Source organism: Suillus plorans (assembly GCF_016647745.1).
Source record: "Suillus plorans strain S12 chromosome Unknown HD556scaffold_97, whole genome shotgun sequence".
In the NCBI taxonomy this organism is placed as follows: domain Eukaryota; kingdom Fungi; phylum Basidiomycota; class Agaricomycetes; order Boletales; family Suillaceae; genus Suillus; species Suillus plorans.
This window is the reverse complement of record NW_024537481.1, coordinates 67276-87153: the sequence shown is the minus strand read 5'-3', so window position 1 is coordinate 87153 and position 19878 is coordinate 67276. Positions and strand designations below refer to the sequence as shown.

General features: G+C 47.5%; 8 protein-coding genes across 8 annotated transcripts; 6 read left to right on the top strand and 2 right to left on the bottom strand.

Moving 5' to 3' along the window:
* Positions 1-436: 436 nt before the first annotated feature.
* HD556DRAFT_1204160 (uncharacterized protein) lies at positions 437-766 on the top strand (the record flags this gene model as incomplete). The annotated part of the gene is made up of 1 exon (XM_041296434.1): positions 437-766. A coding segment is annotated over one exon (330 nt), but the record flags the coding sequence as incomplete, so codon positions are not given.
* Positions 767-4005: 3239 nt separating this feature from the next.
* HD556DRAFT_1449998 (uncharacterized protein) lies at positions 4006-5039 on the bottom strand (the record flags this gene model as incomplete). The annotated part of the gene is made up of 4 exons (XM_041307698.1): positions 4006-4310; positions 4369-4632; positions 4686-4879; positions 4933-5039. 4 exons carry the CDS (start codon positions 5037-5039, stop codon positions 4006-4008), a joined length of 870 nt encoding a protein of 289 aa, XP_041153611.1.
* Positions 5040-5617: 578 nt separating this feature from the next.
* On the top strand, positions 5618-8601 carry HD556DRAFT_1248676 (uncharacterized protein; the record flags this gene model as incomplete). The annotated part of the gene is made up of 8 exons (XM_041298787.1): positions 5618-6155; positions 6213-6579; positions 6637-6839; positions 6915-7302; positions 7364-7450; positions 8043-8197; positions 8250-8426; positions 8483-8601. Coding segments are annotated over 8 exons (2034 nt in total), but the record flags the coding sequence as incomplete, so codon positions are not given.
* Positions 8602-8670: 69 nt separating this feature from the next.
* HD556DRAFT_1190625 (uncharacterized protein) lies at positions 8671-8952 on the top strand (the record flags this gene model as incomplete). The annotated part of the gene is made up of 1 exon (XM_041296163.1): positions 8671-8952. A coding segment is annotated over one exon (282 nt), but the record flags the coding sequence as incomplete, so codon positions are not given.
* A 1253-nt stretch (positions 8953-10205) lies between these two features.
* HD556DRAFT_1190742 (uncharacterized protein) lies at positions 10206-10765 on the top strand (the record flags this gene model as incomplete). Its single annotated transcript, XM_041296166.1, has 3 exons — positions 10206-10252; positions 10324-10477; positions 10532-10765. Coding segments are annotated over 3 exons (435 nt in total), but the record flags the coding sequence as incomplete, so codon positions are not given.
* A 453-nt stretch (positions 10766-11218) lies between these two features.
* On the top strand, positions 11219-12013 carry HD556DRAFT_1507650 (uncharacterized protein; the record flags this gene model as incomplete). Its single annotated transcript, XM_041309063.1, has 3 exons — positions 11219-11445; positions 11497-11539; positions 11642-12013. Exons 1-3 carry the CDS (start codon positions 11282-11284, stop codon positions 12011-12013), a joined length of 579 nt encoding a protein of 192 aa, XP_041153607.1. The 5' UTR covers positions 11219-11281.
* A 1964-nt stretch (positions 12014-13977) lies between these two features.
* Positions 13978-14441, top strand: HD556DRAFT_1449994 (uncharacterized protein; the record flags this gene model as incomplete). Its single annotated transcript, XM_041307697.1, has 4 exons — positions 13978-14141; positions 14195-14240; positions 14303-14347; positions 14373-14441. The coding sequence occupies 4 exons, from the start codon at positions 13978-13980 to the stop codon at positions 14439-14441; spliced, it is 324 nt and encodes a 107-aa protein (XP_041153606.1).
* A 948-nt stretch (positions 14442-15389) lies between these two features.
* On the bottom strand, positions 15390-17503 carry HD556DRAFT_1416888 (sphingolipid C9-methyltransferase). Its single transcript, XM_041304352.1, has 8 exons — positions 17022-17503; positions 16819-16971; positions 16747-16768; positions 16336-16699; positions 16165-16289; positions 15941-16118; positions 15665-15861; positions 15390-15605 (listed from the first exon to the last, which is right to left on the bottom strand). Exons 1-8 carry the CDS (start codon positions 17425-17427, stop codon positions 15593-15595), a joined length of 1458 nt encoding a protein of 485 aa, XP_041153605.1. The 5' UTR covers positions 17428-17503; the 3' UTR covers positions 15390-15592.
* Positions 17504-19878: the final 2375 nt, after the last annotated feature.

Genomic DNA, 19878 nt, shown 5'->3' with positions numbered 1-19878 from the left:
TGATGGCAAAACACATTTTCCCAATTCACTCTTGTCAACACCAGAAGCCGGTCCCTCATGTCTTCCTGGTGCATTCGACCGTGATCCTACTGCGCATCCATTCCATCGCCACACTCGATCGCTGTCTTCTAGTCTACAAACTTCATTGTCACGAAGCATGACACCGGTGGTTGATCATCCAGGACCAAAATTGAACCCGTCAGTGCGATTCCAAGAGGCCGAGATGGAGAACGAATGGCTTCGCAAAGAGAATGAATTGTCGCAGCACCAAAAGGATGCTGCAGAGACGCACTGTTATTTTGCAAGGCAGATGGCCGAGCACTACAAACAGCGGTTGAACAGGAAGGCAGAAGAGAAGAGGCCAGGAAAGAAACGAACAAAACCGTATTCGAGGGTATTGACGTCAGAGGAAGGCCGTGCGGAGCTGAGGGAGCTAGAGGCTGAGCAGGCCGAGCGCGAACGTCAGGAAGAGGCCAGCAAACAGAAGAAGATCACGGAGGAGCAAGAGAAGCGAGATCGGCGAGCAGAACAGGAACATTCTCAAGCTATATTCACTGGTACAATCAAGACGAAGAAGCTGGAGGACCTACATGACATAGCTGCAGCCTTGCAAATGTCCGAGACCAGACTGAAAGCTGAGCTGTTGCAGCGGATTCTGCAACACTTCGACGACGACCCTGATCTGAAGAAAAATCCACGCTATGAGGGCTTATTCAACCCTCCCCATTCTCGCAGGCGCCGTCTCGATAACAGTGCTCATACTACTGAATTAGTACAAGAGGACACGATCCCCCCACCAAATCAAATGCACGAACCATTTGGACAACAACCTCAGCCTCACCCTCCACATACTTGGCACCCTTATTTTGCACCAGCGCTGAGTCACAGCAATACAGATTTTCGAGTTGGCAGCACAGTGCGGACTGAGGATGTGTATGCAGGAGGGCACCAATACATTCATAGTAACTATTACCGTCAGTATTAGATACTCTGAGTCAATAGTATTTACCGTTTTCAAGCCTTTCCGAGTCACGACGCATGCAGAGTTTGAAGACTTCGGAGAGTGAAAGTCGATTGTGCCGCTACTATGCCGAGGCGTGACAAGCCGTGACCAGAATTGTGCAGATTGGAGGGTAACCCTGAATTTTCTCGGGCTTGCTCCGACACTGCACTACATTATTCTAAAAATCAGTAAAAATCAGGTCCATTTAGAAGAGATACAAATCTATGACAGGTAAAATTTTCGAAAGAAAAAGTGATGTGGTCGAGGGGCTAGAAAAGATTTTATGAATATGTTACATATTACAGGGAATGATAGTACACTGCCATAGGTGAAATGTAAATTAAGGCGAGCGTTTACTAAACCATCCCAGTGAGCTACACAGTAGCAGTGCATCTTTGAAAGGTGGCTTGTTCAAAACAGGTTTTGACTCTTCTTTAGAATTGAATGTCTTAGTACAAGGCTAGAAGCGAAGCAACAGCTATTAGCCCGAGGAGAAGCGAAAATCTCGCAAAATCGCGAGTATCTGCCTATAAAACACCTGCATGCTATGGCTTTGCATTGCTCACTGCAACAAGCTCCATGATGTTCACTTCCCGCCTCACTATTTTTGCCCTACTCACCTTCCTCGCTGGCGTCAACACAGGATGCGCAGCATGTGAAGAAATGTTGTACGGAGTCGATAGTGCAACGACCTACAAACTAGTCAGCAACTATGAGAAGTCCGAAAACGGGTACACAGAGTGCGGGTAAGCCACACTCATCTTCATCGAGAAAGGTGACTCGGTGACCTGCGAGTATAAGGTACGTGATTTCTGGACACTGAGTGACTCATCGTTCTCGTTTGACACGTTGGATGGCCATCAGGACGACGGTTGGCTAGTAGCGGATGGGGATTCAAAGTGTCCGAAAATGTCAAAGAAGAATAACCCTGAATGCTAAAAGCAGGATGTGATGTGGAATGAGCCCGATGAGAGGAGGAGTATTGGTCTGCAGAAAGTTGGGTATATCAGTAGATTTTGTCTGTGTCATATCCCGCATTCCGGACCAACATCCGACGATGTTCCCACGCATCATCCGGACCTCCGGACCTCCTGTCCATGTCTCCAGACCCAGTCCTCTATCCGTCCGGATCCCTGTACTCCTGCATCTGATATCCGGACGCCAGATCTGATATCCACATCTCCGGATCTCCGGATCCAACCTATCTGTCATGTCCGAACCCAAACCTTAAATCAGCGCCCATCCCCTTATGGTAATCACCTGTCTCCGGACTTCCGAACATCCAGATCCGACCCACCTCTATCTTCCTTGCGTTCCGGACCCAGACCTATCACGCATTCATCTCCGGACATCCGGATCCGACCCGCGTCTATCTTCCGTGCCTTATCCCTTTGTATGTTCCTTCTTGAGTTAGACTTCCTCATTTTCCGTACCTCGTTTCATTTCCGGCTTTATTTTCCTATGTCTTCATCTCCGTCTTCATTTACTATTTTCCGATAGACTAGTGTTTGACTTTTCTACATCCTCCGTCCACAGCCTCGCATAGCTTCGGACTGCGCTGACTGACTCTCCGTTAAGTCCTCTGTAGTATATAAACTCTGTAGAATCTTTGTACTTCCTCAGTCTGAATATCATACACATATTAGTCCTCGCACTAGCCTTCACCCTAAGTCCTCGTAACAGTTCTAGTCCTCCGACTTAGTCATTATCCATCTCAGGCCTAGGGAGGAATTCCCTAGGCCGGAGCTCCGCTCCTCCACTCCTCCACTCATCCGATCCTCCATTCCTCCGAGTTTCCGGAAGTTCCTCCGGAACTTTCCCACGGTCCTCCGGACCTATTCTGCTTCGGACTTTGTCCTTGCAGCCTTTCCTCTGTTTGCTTCTACTCAGGACTTGTCCTGAGTAGCCATTACACATATTCCCATCAGGACGAAACTCCATCGTAATTTCCGGAAGTTCCTCCGGAACTTTCCCGCACTCATCCAGAAGTTTCTCGCACTCGTCCGGAAAGTCCTTCTGAAGTTTCCCACGCTCCTCCGGAAGTCCTTCGGACTTCACTGGACTTTCTCCGGACTTCATTCTGAAGTTAAGGGCACATACTCGGGTAAGGGGTGCAGCGCACGAGCTGAAGCCAAGCCCCTTGGAATCAGTCCTACCCTTTGTGCATGGTCTTAACAGTCTGCTACAAAATTCTCTTCATGCCTGTGTTGCATTGACCAGTTTGTGACAACCAATTGTCTTGAGTCAGAGCATCGCGAGACAAAAAAATGGGTGTTCATCTCGACCTGCCAGTCTCTGAAATTCAAACTTGGGCGAGTCCGTGTATTCATTCTTGGGAACACTTTTTGGGAGAACAATAATAAAGAAAAAACCTAGAAGTGACACGTACAGCATCTGAGTTCACTTGTACGAGCTCCAAGAATTTGTCTGTGCAGGCCCTGCAGGGTTTGGGGAAACTCGAAAGAACCGAGTAGGGTCCGAGTGATAACTGGGTACTTAGTAATAGTATGTCTGTTCCAACTTCCACCGCTCCAACGCCGTAAGCTCATTGTGAGCATTAAACTTCTTTCTGACTAGCGAAAATTATAAGTCTTTTGCTCGAGTTATAGGTACCCTGTCATCACTCAGACGTTACTCGGCTGCGTCAAACCCTGAGGAAACAAGGTACGGACATCCTCACATAATTCACAAGGAAAGGATTCCAGACTCTTACTGTGATGTTCGCTTCAGCTTATTTGTGACGGCATCACCCAGCTGTATATAACCTCAACGCATTCCTTCACCCGTCGACATGCTTCCCTCTCCAGAACTTTTCCCTTCCCTTCCGCCGCTCATGTCCCTCCAAGCTCCTTTTTCTCTCTCGCTCTTGAAACCTTGCAAGTTTACTCGTTATTTGTGAAGTATGTTTAAGTTCTGTGACAGAACTCAAACAAACTTCGTACTTATAGACTACTTGAATATGTACATGGTCCTGTAATTTTGTAGCTGTCTGTGCCAATAGACTATCTCTCTCCACATCCTTCGATGATGTGCAACCTCAGTGCAGTTGGAATAAATACGCGTCTGCAACCATCACACTTCTCCAAAAGACAGTTAGCATCAAACTCGTGAATACCCCCACCAGCTGCAAGCTTAAACAAGTGATCCTGCTTGTTCGGAGACAGGATGGGGCCTTCCTGGACCATGGGTAAGTCAGGAACATCTTCGGGAGGGACTACGAGAGCATCAGGCTCAACATGTTGCATTGGGTGTTGCACTGGGCGATGTGCATGGCCGAGCAACTGATCTCTTGCAGTGGGAAAGACAGCTGTAGATGAATTCATGTGAGTTAATGAAAGACGAATGAAAATGAAAAAAAAACACACCAGAATGACGACGCCTGTTATTATTAGTGCGAGCAGGAATGGCAGAGACTGTACGAGTCCATGTTTGTGAAGGATGAATGGACCGATGGGCACCAAGATAGTCCACAAAGTATGGCGCGATTTCTGAATGATGGAGAGGTGAATTCAGCTGTCGAAGTTCAAACCTAGTTACGAGAGCGGCAGTGTTGGCGGCAGCTTGAAACACAGGCCAATCCTCGTAGGTTGAAATATGGTGCGCAGTGTGACACGTCTCATTGAGATTGACTATGAACTGAGTAAGGTAGAGATAGAGGTTGTCAAAAAGTTCAAAGACTTACTTGAAAAACCGCACTTGTTATTGCGGAAATAACACACAGCTTTCGTAAATCCATTCATTGTCGATACAAAACAAACAGGAGTTGCGCGCTCCTCCACGGCACCGCAGAAGCATTCCCAAGAAGTGCACCTACGTCGCAAAAATTGGGCAATGCCTGCGGGCATTACACGAGTTCTAGTTGTGCGGGAGACTGGACTGAAATGAACGAAATGTTAGCATGATATCTGGATAGGATAAATCAGACGCACTAAGCTATTTCGACGCACTGTTTCACATCGCGTGAGTAGATGACGAGCTCCGTGCTGCTTCGTTGGTAGCGACGGCAAAGCAGAAACATGGAATCAGAAGCTGGCATGATAGATGGTTGAAAAATGAGATGACAAGCAGAAGTAAAACTCACGCACCTTTTATAATGTGCCCCAGCTGAAGCCGCTGGTCTCTTGGTCCACGTCCACGTTGAGGTCGCCGTCCTGCTTTATTGCTTGTATATTGAAGTGAGAAGAGGCGGAAAATATAATTCAATGGTACTTTACCTTTTTCTCTCGTCTGACACTCTTCACTTCCAATGGACATTTGTCAAGCGAGGACGTTGTCCAATCGAATGGCCATGGAATTCGATGGATGAACCTAGAATGAGTTTTAGGCTGTTGCAGTAGTTTGGGGGAAACCTTGTTTGAAAATGGCCCCAGCTGATCAGTCTGTTTAAACTCATCAAAACGAATTTTCTGATGGCTTGAGGGTGTGTTCATAGAGTCGCCAAGTGAAAACGAGCCTGCTAAGCGCTCTGTGAGTGGTGGAGAAAATCAGAAAGTTGAATTGCGTGACAAACAGTTTACACATCGAGACCTAAAACAGAAGTTCCCCCTGAACGGTGAAGACACATAGAGTACGAGAGTGATATATACCTTCAACCATGCCACCAGATGTGCCCCAATGGATCTCTCAGAACATCAATGTCTTGCTGTCCAACGTGCCCAATCCATCCTTAGCGATGCTGGATTGTCAGCGTCTGATCTCGATTACTCACCAACTACTAGCACCCGATCCTTGACCCCTACAACTTCGAACACGTCTCCTGCTGCATCATCCGTCGCCGTGTTACCCAGCACTGAGCCCTCCCCAATCGTTCAAGCTTCCAACTACATTCCACCGCCTGCGCGTCAGTTCACTGCAGACGAAATCTCACGAAATGCTCACCGTGTCAACCGGCAGACGACTGTCAATGCCATAGTCAAACATCCTCTCGGGGCAATCGTGGAGTATCCTGAAACTGGATCAGTCATGGGACAAGCAATCACGCACATTTTCTCGATATCTGCGAACTACATTACTCACGAGTTTGACAATCCTAAAGCTTCATTCCAGTACTCATTTGGTGACGGACATGGAGGCCGGAAGAACGTTCTCTGCCATTTGCTTCGAGATAGCACTGATGGCAAACCAGTTAAGTGCAACAGGATTTCGACGTCTTGTAAGTTTCGTCAATCTATGCATGAATCATGTCAGTGACGCTTAGTGATGTGCTTAGGTAAGGGCCTGAAGGCATGTTCCTCCAATACTGACACATTCATCAATGCCACCCATTCATACACCCACCGGGCACACATCAGCGAACTTATCACTCCTACAAGAGCATTTTCTCCCGCTGATGATTCAGCAGAACGTGAAGTTTTCACCAAGACATTTGCATTTTTCTGTGCACTTAAGGTACATGGCTGTAGTTTCTGTACCAGCACTGAGTTCACAGATTTCAACTTCAAGAATGACTCAAACATCGACCCCAATGACTACGAACGTGCTCTTGTGACTCCCACCGCCGTATCCTCACGCTCTCCAACATCTTGTTCGGGCAACCTTATCATGCGCACTGATAAATACAATCAACAATTCATCCAGTGAGTATATTGTCACCATCATTCTAATATTTGCTAATCCAATCACCGTGGCTGTAGATGTGAACATCGTTCACGTGCTGACCGGGCACATCTCATCCTTTGGAACCTTCAAGAATTCAATATCAACTATCTTCAAGCATTGCTCGCTCACGACATCGCAGCAATTATTATTCATGAAGAACATGCAGAACATTGTGGTTATGGACCCCTGGTGCCTTGCGATTTTGTTGCTTCGCCAGTCGAGCACAAGCAAACATGTGGTGAGTCATTTTTTTCAAACTCCCTGTCTCTCAGCTGATGTCGTGTTTGTGCAGCTCGTTGGCACAGGAACGCAGCTGGCATGTTGGAACGTGGTCGTCTCCTTAAATGGGAGCACGACTGCCAGTCAAAATTCAATATCTTTGTCCCTGTCAACCTCGTCGCTGTACCCCGCATCGCTATTGTGTGTCGCAACCCACACTCTCACCCACCACCTGCTCCAATCAAAACACCACCTCCGCTCATTGATTTGTTCAGGTCGTTGCTAATGGATATGGATTGGGAGCTTGCCGATGCAACTCCTAGACGTATTCTATGCGACTCTGGATTCATGTGGGGGCTACGTACGGCTTTGGGTTGGACACTGGACCACAGTCCAACTCTTGCCGACCTTCACCCATCTCTAGCGAATCTCGATCATGTGCACCGTCTCATGTATAAATTCCGTCATGACAAGTATCCAATGTGAGGTCGCGCGTTGCCTAGTCTGCTATACTTGAGACGACAAGTGCGTTCGACCCAAAAGGGGAAGCGAGTGCAGCAAGGATCTGGTAGTAGGCGCTGAAGGCGCTACTGGTCGGCCAATGCGAAGCGCGGGAAAGCGCGCAGGTGCGTGCAAGGAGCGGGAAAGCGAAGGTACGCGCGAGGCACGGGAAGTGCACGCGCGCGTGAGCGGAAACAAGTGAGAGTAAGTGTGAGTTTGCTTAAGTGGTGATATGATGCAAGACAAGAGATGCGAGTGCGAGGTACCAAGGAATTGATTGCAACTATACTCTGCTAGGTAGTAAGTGGGTGAATGGGAGGTAGAGTCTAAGTTCGAAAGTTTTTAATAGTATGTAATGCTGGCGCTTATATACGGCGCCTAAGCGCTGTCACGCGGAGCCGAAGCGCTACCGAGTAAGGTATGTAAAGCTATATGTAAGTAAGGGTCCATGATATAAATAAAGGTGGGATGATATGTAAATAAGGGAAATGGAAATACACGCACTAGAGAGCTTGGTGGACAGTGGATGGATGCTTCCGGAAGGCTGGCGCTATAGGGCGATCAAGCGCGGGAAAGCGCGCGCGCGTATACATCGTAAAGTGCGGGAAAGGTGCGCGCATGCTGCGCCTTGCGCGGGAAAGCTGCAGATAGCACACAGAGTGATGCTGCAAGTTCGTGCAATGAACTCTCTAGTGAAAAGTGCCATATCACACCATGAGAGGCATGAGTCTCTACACCGTCTCATTGTTTGTATGAGTCCCTTGATGTCGCGCCATCTACTGCTCGCACGCCGTGTGTCGATTGACACGTCATTCAAGCGCTTGCACGGCTGGCAAGAATTTGAGATTGAAGCATGGGACAACAACCACATGCGATGTAAGTTTATGTTCACGTCACTTGAATTCATCAATACTGATACTAAGTATAGCTCTTACGGGTGCACGAGCATTCATAAATTCACAATCTGCGCAGGCACACTTGGTTCTTTTCCGCCGAATCTTTTCAATCGCCAGCGAGGACACAGGAACACCGGTATCTTTCAAACACATCCATGGTAGTGGCTATGAGTCAGTAGTGGCAGATGCTCATATGGGTCAGGGTCTCGGTACATATTTTTTCCTTTCCTCAGCTTACAAGCAAGGCTGATGTGTTTTATGGTAGGACTTGGAATGTTTTGCTCAGAGCTTAGCAAAAACATCAAGACTCCATGCATTTACGAACCGCATCGCAAGTTATGCGATCTGACTCCCTACGATCACCTTCGCCGGTTCTACCGTTTGTGCGTTGTCCATTTCAAGAGGAACTTGCGGCCGCTTCAATCACAGGTGTCGAAGGAGGTATATAATGCCATGCTGAGTCTATCTTCATCGGATGCACATCCCAATTTTCAGAGGACACTCAGTGTCATCAGAGGTGGCGGCCGAAAAGCTGAAGCATGGCTTAAGGAAAAACTTCAGACTAACAAGTTCGCATTGCCCGCGCTATACCGTCCTGCGAGCTTCATACCTGAAGATATTTGGTGTGCATGCCCAACCACCACAAATGGCAACGAGCAGGCCCACCGCAACATCAACCGTGATGGGGTGCACTTAACGCTTCTCGGAGGTATCATGAGAGGCCGAGCCTTCGACGACCAAGCAGCACAGAGCATCGACGTTCATGCATCATTGGGCATCGGCACTCATGATCGTGATGCTACTCATGCCTACCGAGCCTCAAGAAGCATCACTCGTCAAGGTAATCTTCGTCTATGTCATTTACCCATTGTTTTGACAGCATCTTAGCCCTTTCACAGCGCCGTTGTGTCACTCAACATCCACATGATGACACTATGCATGTGCTGTCACAGCAACCAGCACCCAGAAGAATCCTACCCTTCACACCAGTACCATCCTACTCACTTTTCGATGCTCTTCGACCAGATGTCAAAGGTGTTCTGGAGCTGTGTCCATGGAGGCAACGTTCTGCACGCAATAATTGTCCCCGACAACGATCAGCCTATTCTAACAGCTATGTTAGTGACCTTGAGTACGCCCTCACACCTGGAGCTGGTATCATTGATTATTTCCCTCCCCCGTCTCGATGATGGCGCTAACCTATACACTTTCATACGCTATTTACCAGGACTATCTATACACCTTCATATGCTATTTACCAGGACTATCTATACCCAGTCATGATATCCCTGACACTTCGATACTCTTTGCTTCGAAATAACCAAAGTAAACTCCATTAATGCTGTCAAGTCTTTCTAGATAATCCGCTCAACTCTTCGCTTCAAATTAACCAAAGTAAACTCCATTAATGCTGTCGTAAGTCTTTCTAGATAATCCGCTCATCTCTCTGCCTCGAAATAACCAAAGTAAACTCCATTAATACTGTCGTCAAGTCTTTCTAGATAATCCGCTCAACTCTTCGCTTCAAAATAACCAAAGTAAACTCCATTAATGCTGTCATCAAGTCTTTCCAGATAATCCGCTCATCTCTTTGCTTCAAAATAACTCCATTACAAGTCTTTCTAGATAATCCGCTCAAGCTCGTTCATACCGACTCCATTCTTCCATCCCTCCCTAGTATCTCACTCCACAGGCGTAATACTCAGCTCCCTTCTCCCATATAGCCCAGATGTCGACAAGGTGTCTCTGCACAAGCCTAGCAGAGTAGCGACTTTTTAAATGGCACTACCTCCACTTCCCTCGCCACTTCTTTGTTACATTTTATTTTCTCAACTACTAGTCTGCTACTAATCTTAGTGTACACCTACCAACCCTCCAGGTCAACCAGGAAACTTCTCGCAGCTACTACCAGGGCAGCAGAGGCCCAGCGGCCCTCCAAGACCAAATGGTGCTGCGCCTCCATTCCAATCCCCAACGATGTCTCACTCTTCAAGTGGGAAATTTGGATGGGGTTTCACCCGATTTCGAGCATGGAGTAAGTGTTTGTCTATCATACTATGTTATTGTTCCATTGAGTTCATTCCCATCATTATGGCATCGTTTCAGACACCTCCATTTGCATGTGCTTTCTGCAGACTTGTATTCTCCAAAGATGAAGTCGAAGAAGCACTACAACTCGTTTCATCCTAGCTTGGGATTCTTTCTGCATTTGAAAGATGTTCTTTCGTGGTTCGATGCCGTGCCTTCGTATTATCAAAGAGTACGTTTCGCAGCAAAGAACACCTCATTCCACATTAATGACAGAATCTTGTAGATGATTAAGCTCGATGCCAGCCAGTATCAGTCGCTATTAAAGGACGGCGACCTTAGTTGCTGGCAGTGCGACCGTGCCCTGGAGAGCATGCCTAAGCTGAAGGCACATTTACAAGATGAGTTCAGTAAGCTGACGACGAGGGAAAAGGCGAAGTCAGAAAGGAAAAGGAAATGTACCAATGTACCCGTTTCATCCGTGCAGGCAGCGGTGACCGATGATGAGCGACCTGAGAAGGTCACTCGTTTAACACCTAGCCGAGGTGATGATTCCAGTGATCCAACTGTAGGTGTCGACCTACTGTCGTAAACAGGTCACCGGTGCTGTCTTTCCTGCAGTTACATAGGGTTATATACAACTGGGTGATGCCATCACAAATAAACTGAACCGAACGTCATAGGTCGGTCTGGGGTCCTTTCCTTGTGAATTATGTGAGGGATGTCCGTACCTTGTTTCCTCAGGGTTTGATGGAGCCGAGTAACGTCCGAGTGATAACAGGGTACCGGAAACCCCTTTTGCTCCTGCGAACCGGCGTGACAGTACTAGTCCAATCGAGCTAGACCAAATGCATTTTAGCTTGTTCAGAACAGGTTTGACTTGTGCCGACCAACTCAACTTTTTTTCTGTAGAAGCGAAACGAGTAACATATAACAGCCTGAAGCGAAGCGAAAATCTTGCAAATCGTGAGGCCATCTGCCTATAAAATACCTGCATGCACGCTATGACCTTGCATTGCTCACTGCAACAAGCTCCATGATGTTCACTTCACGCTTCACCATTCTTGCCGTGCTCACCCTCCTCGCTGGTGCCAACGCGGGATGCGCAACATGCCAAGAAACGTTGTATGACCGTGGTGTAGCGGCTTACGAGCTAGTCAGCACCTACGTGAAGTCTGAAAACGGATTCACGGAGTGCAGGTAAGTCACTCACATTTTCATCGAGAACCGGGGTGACGAACGGTCGGGCAGCTACGTGGATAAGGAGGGCGACGAGGTGAACTGCGAGTATATGGTACGTGATTTCTGGATGTTGTGCAGCTCATTGTTCTCGCTTGACATGCCGGTGGTCATCAGAATGTCGGTTTGTTGGAGGATGGAGATTCACTGTGTCCAGAATGGTCAAGGATGGATGGGTATGGATGCTAAGCAGGATGTGATGTGGAATGAGCTCGACGAGAGGAGCAACATTGGTCTGCAGAAAGTTGGGTATATCAGTAGATTTTGTCTGCGTCAAGAGTTCTCTTCATACTACGTGTTTTGCCTGGACCAGTTGGTGACAATCAATTGCTTCGGGCATCTTGAGATAATGAGTGCTCCTCCAGGCCTGTCAGTCAGCGTCTCAAATTCAAACTTGGGCGAGTATGTCCATTCACTATTTGAGAGAACGAATGGTGACATAATAGAAACTAAAAGTGACACACACATGCATATCTCTGAGTTCACTCATGAGGTCCAGGGGAGGTTGAAGCACATGCGTAGGGCATAGTAGCTTCTGGCATCAGGTAGCATAACACCTCGAACATCTCCATCTCACTTATTCCACCCTCATGGCAGCAGATGTCGTGCGCCACCATACCTTCACCAAAACACCCACAAACAATAACTGCGAAACTGCCCCCAAGTTACACATCACCGCCACTTGACTAGCATCCCCAAAGGATAATAAATGGGGCTGTGCGAAAAGTATGACTTCGCCAGTCTAAATGTATGCCTATCGGGTGAGGTATAGCTGTCGTTTTTCACAACTATCGTCACACCCGATGGCATATCCGCTAGGCACTGTACCGAAGGTGGTCGAGCTTGCCAGTGTAGAACACGTGTAGCACAGGGACTTGCATGATTCTCCTTGACGTCGGTGGACATATGAATGGATGAAGATGTTGGATGTGATACTTGGCTCTCCTCCTGTATTCATTCGCTATTGTTTGTGCAATAATTGAGGCCTGGTGGACAGAAAACGAGGAGGGATCGCTCTCTACCAGGCTACATTAATGTCATTATATGAGTGCAGGTCTCGCTCGAGGTGAAAGTCCCAACTCGCCGAGTCCGTGTATCCGGTTTCCTGACACGTGAACACTTGTAACACTCCACACTGTCACAAATTGTTCAACGGCCGTGGCCCGTGGATCCAAATAGCAACCGATAGAATATATTGCATGCATAACTCGAGCCGAGGCCCATCATAGGCTTGTGGGGACATCATTAGCCACAACATGGGCTGTGCAGACTGAGCAGAAACGAGTCAAACGATACAGCGAGATTGGGGGAAAGGACTCGGACATAGTACCCGATATTGAGCTTGAATGTGTCCTAGAATCTACATGAAGAGACAGTCTCAAGTTGCCATATACAATGATGTCATGATACCGTACTATGATAAGGGGAGCTCAGGCTAGCGCTCAGCGCTCAGGGTAGGCCGCTGTCCGCTTTCGCTGTTGCTGTACGTGAGTGAAAAGATATATTTACGAGCAGCAAATATATGATTGTGCTTATCAATAATTATAAGAATGACAGCTGTAGGGCACCGAGTGCGAAGTAAGAGGTGCTAGCCTACGAGAAACTTCAGCAGAAAAAAGATAATTACATTTAAATGACGAGCTCACGCTACAATTGGTGATCACTCAGTAGCAGCTTAGTGGACTAGAATCAAAGATTGCAAACTTTACTAGCTGTTCAAGTTATGTAGATTCGTGCGGACTCATGTTCGAGAACACGGTTGTTGGATAGCTGTCAAACTGATAATTGGTTTCAGAACCCAATTATCTCACGTACGAGAGCTGCCATAAGTACGTGCTGATATTTCTGAGGAGAATGTCGTTATAATGACTAGAACCTCCATGTAAATGTTTGTAAATGGGAGATTGTATCATCACGGTGGTATTGTGGTATGTTTTGATACTTCGCCCATATTTTACGTAAGTATTAATGTCGATGCAACGTTAACGTTTCGACTGCTTCTTAGTACATTAATACTTTGTCATCGATGAAATGAGTTTGATTGACTGACGTACCCCACAAAGCTCAAGCTCAAGTTCAAGTGCTCAAGTTCATGGAAGGAACAACTGTCTTCCTTCTATTCAAGAGTCTGCATAGCACTGGCACACGACAGGAAGCCCGAGCCCCACTGGCTAAAAAGTCGATCCCTTTCCCGCACTGTTTAACATTTTTCGTGCTACATAGTATATGGCATAGGACGGCATCTAGCCCTCGATGTTACTCTTGCGACCTCTATTTTGTGAGAGTGACTCCACAATTCTTTAGTTTGGAGGGTTCTGATTCTTTTCGCTCAAGTACAGAACTTTAACCTTAGGCCTTCTGCCTTGAGGTTACGTGTGCGCCTGAAGCTAAGGCGAAGCGGAAGTCTCGCAAATTGCGACGGCCCCAGTAATTCCAGCCTATAAGATACCTGCATGTTATGGCTTGACGTCCTTCACTGCAACAAGTCCCATTATGTTCACTTCCCGCTTCGCCGTCCTTGCGCTGTTCGCCTTCTTCGCTGGTGCCAACGCCAACGGGACATGTGCAATGTGCCAAGATACCGTGGACATCGAAGGTGTGGCGGTCTACACGCTAGCCAACAGCACCGTTGAGACCAGCGGGTACACACTTTGCTCGTACGTCATACCCTGACAATCTTTGTCAACCAAACTGACTGATGAGCCTGCAGCTACACTAATACTAAGCTGGGCATTAAGGTGACCTGCGAGTATTCGGTACGTGCTTGTTAGATGCTGTACAGCTCATTATTTTCGTCTGACACGCTTGCGGTTATCAGAGCGACGGCGCATTCCAGGATGGGGATGAATTGTGTCCGAGTAAGGTGGGTACGTATTCATGCTGAGCAGGATGTAGAGTGGAAGCAGGCCGACGGGAGTAGCAATCTTGTCCTGCAGGCAGCTGGGCAGCATCAGTGAGTAGATTCCATTCGTTACAAGAAATTCCTTACATTAACTTGAATTGACCAGTTCGTAATAATCAATCTCATAGTTGTATGCGATTCTAATGAGATTCATGAAATTTCGGTACCGCGCAGTGTAATGAAAAAGTAAACCAACAGAACACCAGGGAGACTTCCTGTAACTCGTACGAGTTTTTCAAACACTATCGGCCCTTCATACTACTTCCACTACGTGTCATACACATTTCTACGGCAAAACCAATTTGAAAAAGCCGACAATCCCTGTCAGCCCTCGGCTCAATTCTGCAGTTGGAGTGATGACTGGACTCACCTGTGCGCACCATATATCAACGTTTCAAATTTGTTGTTTTTGATATTGCTGTTAAATAACGTCCGAAGGGGATTTCCTTTTTCGCCACAGGTGCGGGAACCGCTAGTGTAGAGGGCAGCCCTACTAATGGAATGTAGCACAAGATCTTAGCGAGACGTGATAACGACGCTGAGGTGAAACTATGTTGAAGAGAGAATATAAGTAGGAAGTCCGAGACAAAAGAAGCTGCCGGTGAGCATCAGTACCGGTGAGAGCGACATATGGTGTAGAAGGTGATGCATAAGAACTAGAAAAGGTAAAGAAGCTCCGGAGCGCTAATCCTCCCGGCCCCTCCGGAGTTGGTAACATACGAACGAGTATCGTCTACAATCGTCAACAGAACGGCGGGAAAGTACTTGGATGATGGCAAAGATTATCTGAGCTATTACACAATACTCATACGGTACTGGTGCATCGATGTTCCACCTACTGTCGGCAATTGCCATTGATGGAGACTTCTGCCACTGGCGGTGGAGAGTGCAGGTGGAGCTCAGCTACATGGGAGTCATGCAAATTACTTACACGGTGCCAACCTTGTGACCGTAGGCAAATAAATGTGACGCAACACTAGCACCTTAATCGCGGCGTCATTCATTTCATGTATGCGCCTATATTCTGAACAGTATTGTGCAGCGTAGCATGCAAATATCCACAAAGGAGGGAACAGCAAACGCGCATCACGCCGAGGCTCCAAATAAGTCGGTATATTCTACGACCAACACATTAATTCAAGCAAGTGGTATATAGCGCCTTGCGCATCGTCCGTGCGTATATGCATATGTAATTTTCAGGTGTAATCACTCCACCAAGCTTCCGATGCGCACGTCAGTCTAGTTCAACAAAGCATATCCAACCCAGAAAAAACTCACCTAACCTCAGCATCCCTCCCATCGCGCACCTGCAAACTCCAGTGATTCTCAACGCCCAGAACCCGGTGGTAGGCATTGAGGTTCTTGTGCAAGGTGAGTTGGAAGACACTGGCACTACCTTGGCGGGAAATGATGGTGCTGTAGGCGAGGAAGAAGACCCAGATTCGGTACCAGCGTTCACCGTATTTGTCTACGACCTAGGACACGTCACGTCAGCATCGCGCGGGTAGAGAGAGGATGGGCAGGTCAAGAGCGAAAGGGGAAAAACGGACACACCTCCTTGCGGTTGCTAACCCAGTTCAAATACCACCTCCAGATAGTAGCGCTATAATGTACGCCCAAAACATCAATATTCTTCACTTCAAACCCGGCGGCTTCGACTTGGTTGATGACCCAGCCGAGAGAGCAAGAAGCGTCCGCGCCAGGGAAGATGTATTTATTCATGAAGAGACCCCTGCGTGGTGTTAGCGTATGATATGCCAGACGACAACTACACCTACCAGATGAGGTCCTCGTACTGCCACGAAGGACGGATACCGGCGACTTGGAGGACGAAGATGCCGTCGTCTTCGAGGAGGTCGTACATTTGACGCATAAATGAACCGTACCGCCTAATTCCGACGTGCTATTGAACGTTAGACGTGAAGATATTAAGAGTACGTAGTGCTTACCTCTGCCATCTCAAGAGAGACTATCTTCGTAAAGTGCCCTGGGCCGCCTGGGATATCCCTATAGTCCATGCATAGGATACGAGCCTTGTCGGGGGTAACACCGTTGGTCTTGATGCGTTCATTACCGAACTTGGTCTGGTTTTTGCCGAGGGTGATACCTGTGACGTCGCATTTGTAGTTTTTTGCCGCGTAGGCTGCGAGTGTACCCCAGCCGCAACCGACGTCGAGGAGACGGTCATCAGGTTTCAGGTTCAGTTTGGAACATACGAGGCGGAGTTTGTTGTCTTGAAGTTCTTCGAGGGATGCGTCTTTGTTGGCATCCGTGATGACGCCGGAGGTGTAGATCATGCGTGGACCGAGGAACCTGTGGGGTATTAGAAAGAATATCGTTGAGTTGAGGAGGGTACGTACCATGAGTAAAAGTCATCGCCTCCTGCATGGTTGGAGTGAGTAGAGTGATTGAAAAAGTAGAGGAAAACTTACTGTCGTAGTGGTCGCGAACCTGTTCTTCGTCTTGAGATTGGGAGTGAACGATGACCTCTGGAAGGAGATTCGTGAAGACGTATTTGAAAAGTCCAGGCGTCATGACCATTTTTGCCCAATCGTGACGGTCTTCCAAGATGTCCAACACGTCGCCTGTGCACGTTTGTGAGCATCATAGCAGACACGTAAAAGATAAATATTACCGTTAAAGTCAATCTTGCCCTCAAAGTACGCGTCGTGGAAGACCTGCATTGGGATTTTTGTGTTGCCGTGGTATTTTTCCTTCAGCTCCGGGTCGTTGATAGTGATGTAGTCTTCGAGGTCTTTACCAGGCATAAGAACTTTGACGTTTTTACGACGGCCGTAAATGCTCGCTACGGCCCAATAACCGACGGTGATTGGGATACCTGTGATGACGAGAATGAAGATATATGTCTTGAGACCGCCACGGTTTACAAAGGGAAGGATGCGTTTGATGACCCATGGTATGACGACGACGAGCGCGGCGAGTTGAACATTTGAGAAGTAACCGTTGCCTTCTGCTAGACCAAGTAACGGTGCATTTTTGATGGAAGGGACGTTCGTGATACGAACAGGTGAGAACGTCATGGATCCTCGCCGTGGCTGCTGGTCTAGCAAATTGGAGAGAAGCCAGTTTTTATGTTTTGGCGCTTATGTTTTGTTTGCATTTGTTTGTATCAAGCGCGTATAAGTTGGTCTTAAGTTAAGACCGCCACTCGCGTCGTTTCGTGGACTCCAATTCCAGCCTGCATAAATTTGTCTTAGAAGTCGAACGGAGGCGTACTGAAGACTAGGCATGAGATCAAGGCAAACGGAGTTTAAGATGTGTTACTCGCTGTAAAAGACTAGCTGATACAGTTTTACTGGCATCGCCAGTTCAACAGACAGGCCTTGTTTGTCTGCATGTGAGAGCAGAGCATGATGGATCCGAGGCACAATTCGCTCGACGAGTCTCCTGGAGAAACCAAACTATTCAATCAAATTTGAGTCTGACTCACGAGTGTTGGGGTTGATTAATGATTGGCCAGGACAGCGCTTTTTCTAGCGCAGAAGTACTAGGGCGAGTATGAATTGATCACATCTAATCACGAGACCATCGCTGCCGAAGTTATGGCTTCTGTTCGTGACCGTACAGACGTCAGAACGCTAGAGGTGAACATTCATTTTCAAGAACGGAGGTTTCTGATATGTTTTTATTCATCCTTGACAGTACTCATACGCCGTGGCTATTGTTGCAGGCCTGGGACAGTGGTACGCTCATCCCTGAAACCGTACCTTCACGGCTCTTCCATCAATAAAACGTGTTTTCCCCACCTTCAGCGATAGCAAATATATCGAATTGAGGACGAGGGGATTTCGGACCGCGCACTACCTAAGCAAGTTTTGTTGGAAGTCACCCGAAGAACAAACGTCGAAGATATCAGTTACTGTCGATCTTACGCCACTTTGTCGTCTCACCTTGTGCAAGAATGCATTTTCGGAGAACGCTTTGAGGCGTTTCATAAGGTAAGTAAGTGTTGGTCTCCAGTCCGTTCGTCATCTCATCTCGTGCAAAGACGTTTTGCCGGATCATGCTACCAAGGGACAGCCCTTTAAAACTGTAAATTTCCTGTGCTTGTATTGGAAAAGCGGTTTTGTCGACAGAGTTCATCAACGATCCGGCCGACGGTTGACCCGTCTCTCAAGGTACTGAAGCGCCCTCACAACTCAGTGTTCTCAACGAATCAGTAAACCTGGTGTGTCATTACTATTGTACTAGCAATGATAGATGGTCGAATGTATATATGGGGAGAAGCCAAAGCAATCGATGAAGATGGCAGTAACGATGTCATTTGGTGAGATTTTCAGGTTGCCCATATCTGCACTCTCATGTGGGATTGATGTATCGCAGCTAGACGTGAAGTCACACATTTATTTGAATGCGTTCTTGAGCCTCAACAAGATATTTCTGTACCCCAAACTTCCAACCTAGGCTATTACCTCAGCACCAGCCAGTTCTAGTTACAGGGTCAGCTGTCACGGTAGTGTATCACTATGACATTATTAACACGGCAAGCAAGAAGAGGGCTCACCCTTTCTTTCCTCTTTGCGAGTGAACCACCTGTTGGGACCTACACCTCCATCGACAACAGCACAGCATTCAATACAATTGCAAGTGTCCAGTGGAAAAAAAATGGCATGTTCCTGTTATAACCTGCGAGTCGTCTGCATTCATACTTTTCTGCAAGTATGCAGTCTAAGATCAAAATATGGGTATGGTCACCAGTCTGGACACATGGCCCACCAAAACTGGCAGACATAATCATAGTGGTGAGTGAGACGAACTTCATTGTAGCACTTGAGGATAAGTCTTGACTGTTAAGACCATGCACAAAGGGTAGGACTGATTCCAAGGGGCTTGGCTTCAGCTTGTGCGCTGCACCCCTTACCCGAGTATGTGCCCTTAACTTCAGAATGAAGTCCGGAGAAAGTCCAGTGAAGTCCGAAGGACTTCCAGAGAAGCATGGGAAACTTCGGAAGGACTTTCCAGACGAGTGTGAGAAACTTCTGGATGAGTGCGGGAAAGTTCCGGAGGAGCTTCCGGAAATTACGATGGAGTTTCATCCTGACAGAGATATGTGTAATGGCTACTCAGGACGAGTCCTGAGTAGAAGGAAACAGAGGAAAGGCTGCAAGGACAAAGTCCGAAGCAGAATAGGTCCAGAGGACCGCGGGAAAGTTCCGGAGGAACTTCCGGAAACTCGGAGGAATGGAGGATCGGATGAGTGGATGAGCGGAGGATCAGAGGATCAGAGCTCTGGCCTAGAGAATTCCTCCCTAGGCCTGAGATGGATAATGACTAAGTTGGAGGACTAGAACTGTTACGAGGACTTAGGGTGAAGGCTAGTGCGAGGACTAATATGTGTAATATTCAGACTGAGGAAGTATAGAGACTTTACAGGGTTTATATACTACAAAGGACATAACAGAGAATCAGTCAGTGCAGTGCGAGGCTATGTGAGGCTATGGATGGAGCATGTAGAAACGTCTAACACTAGT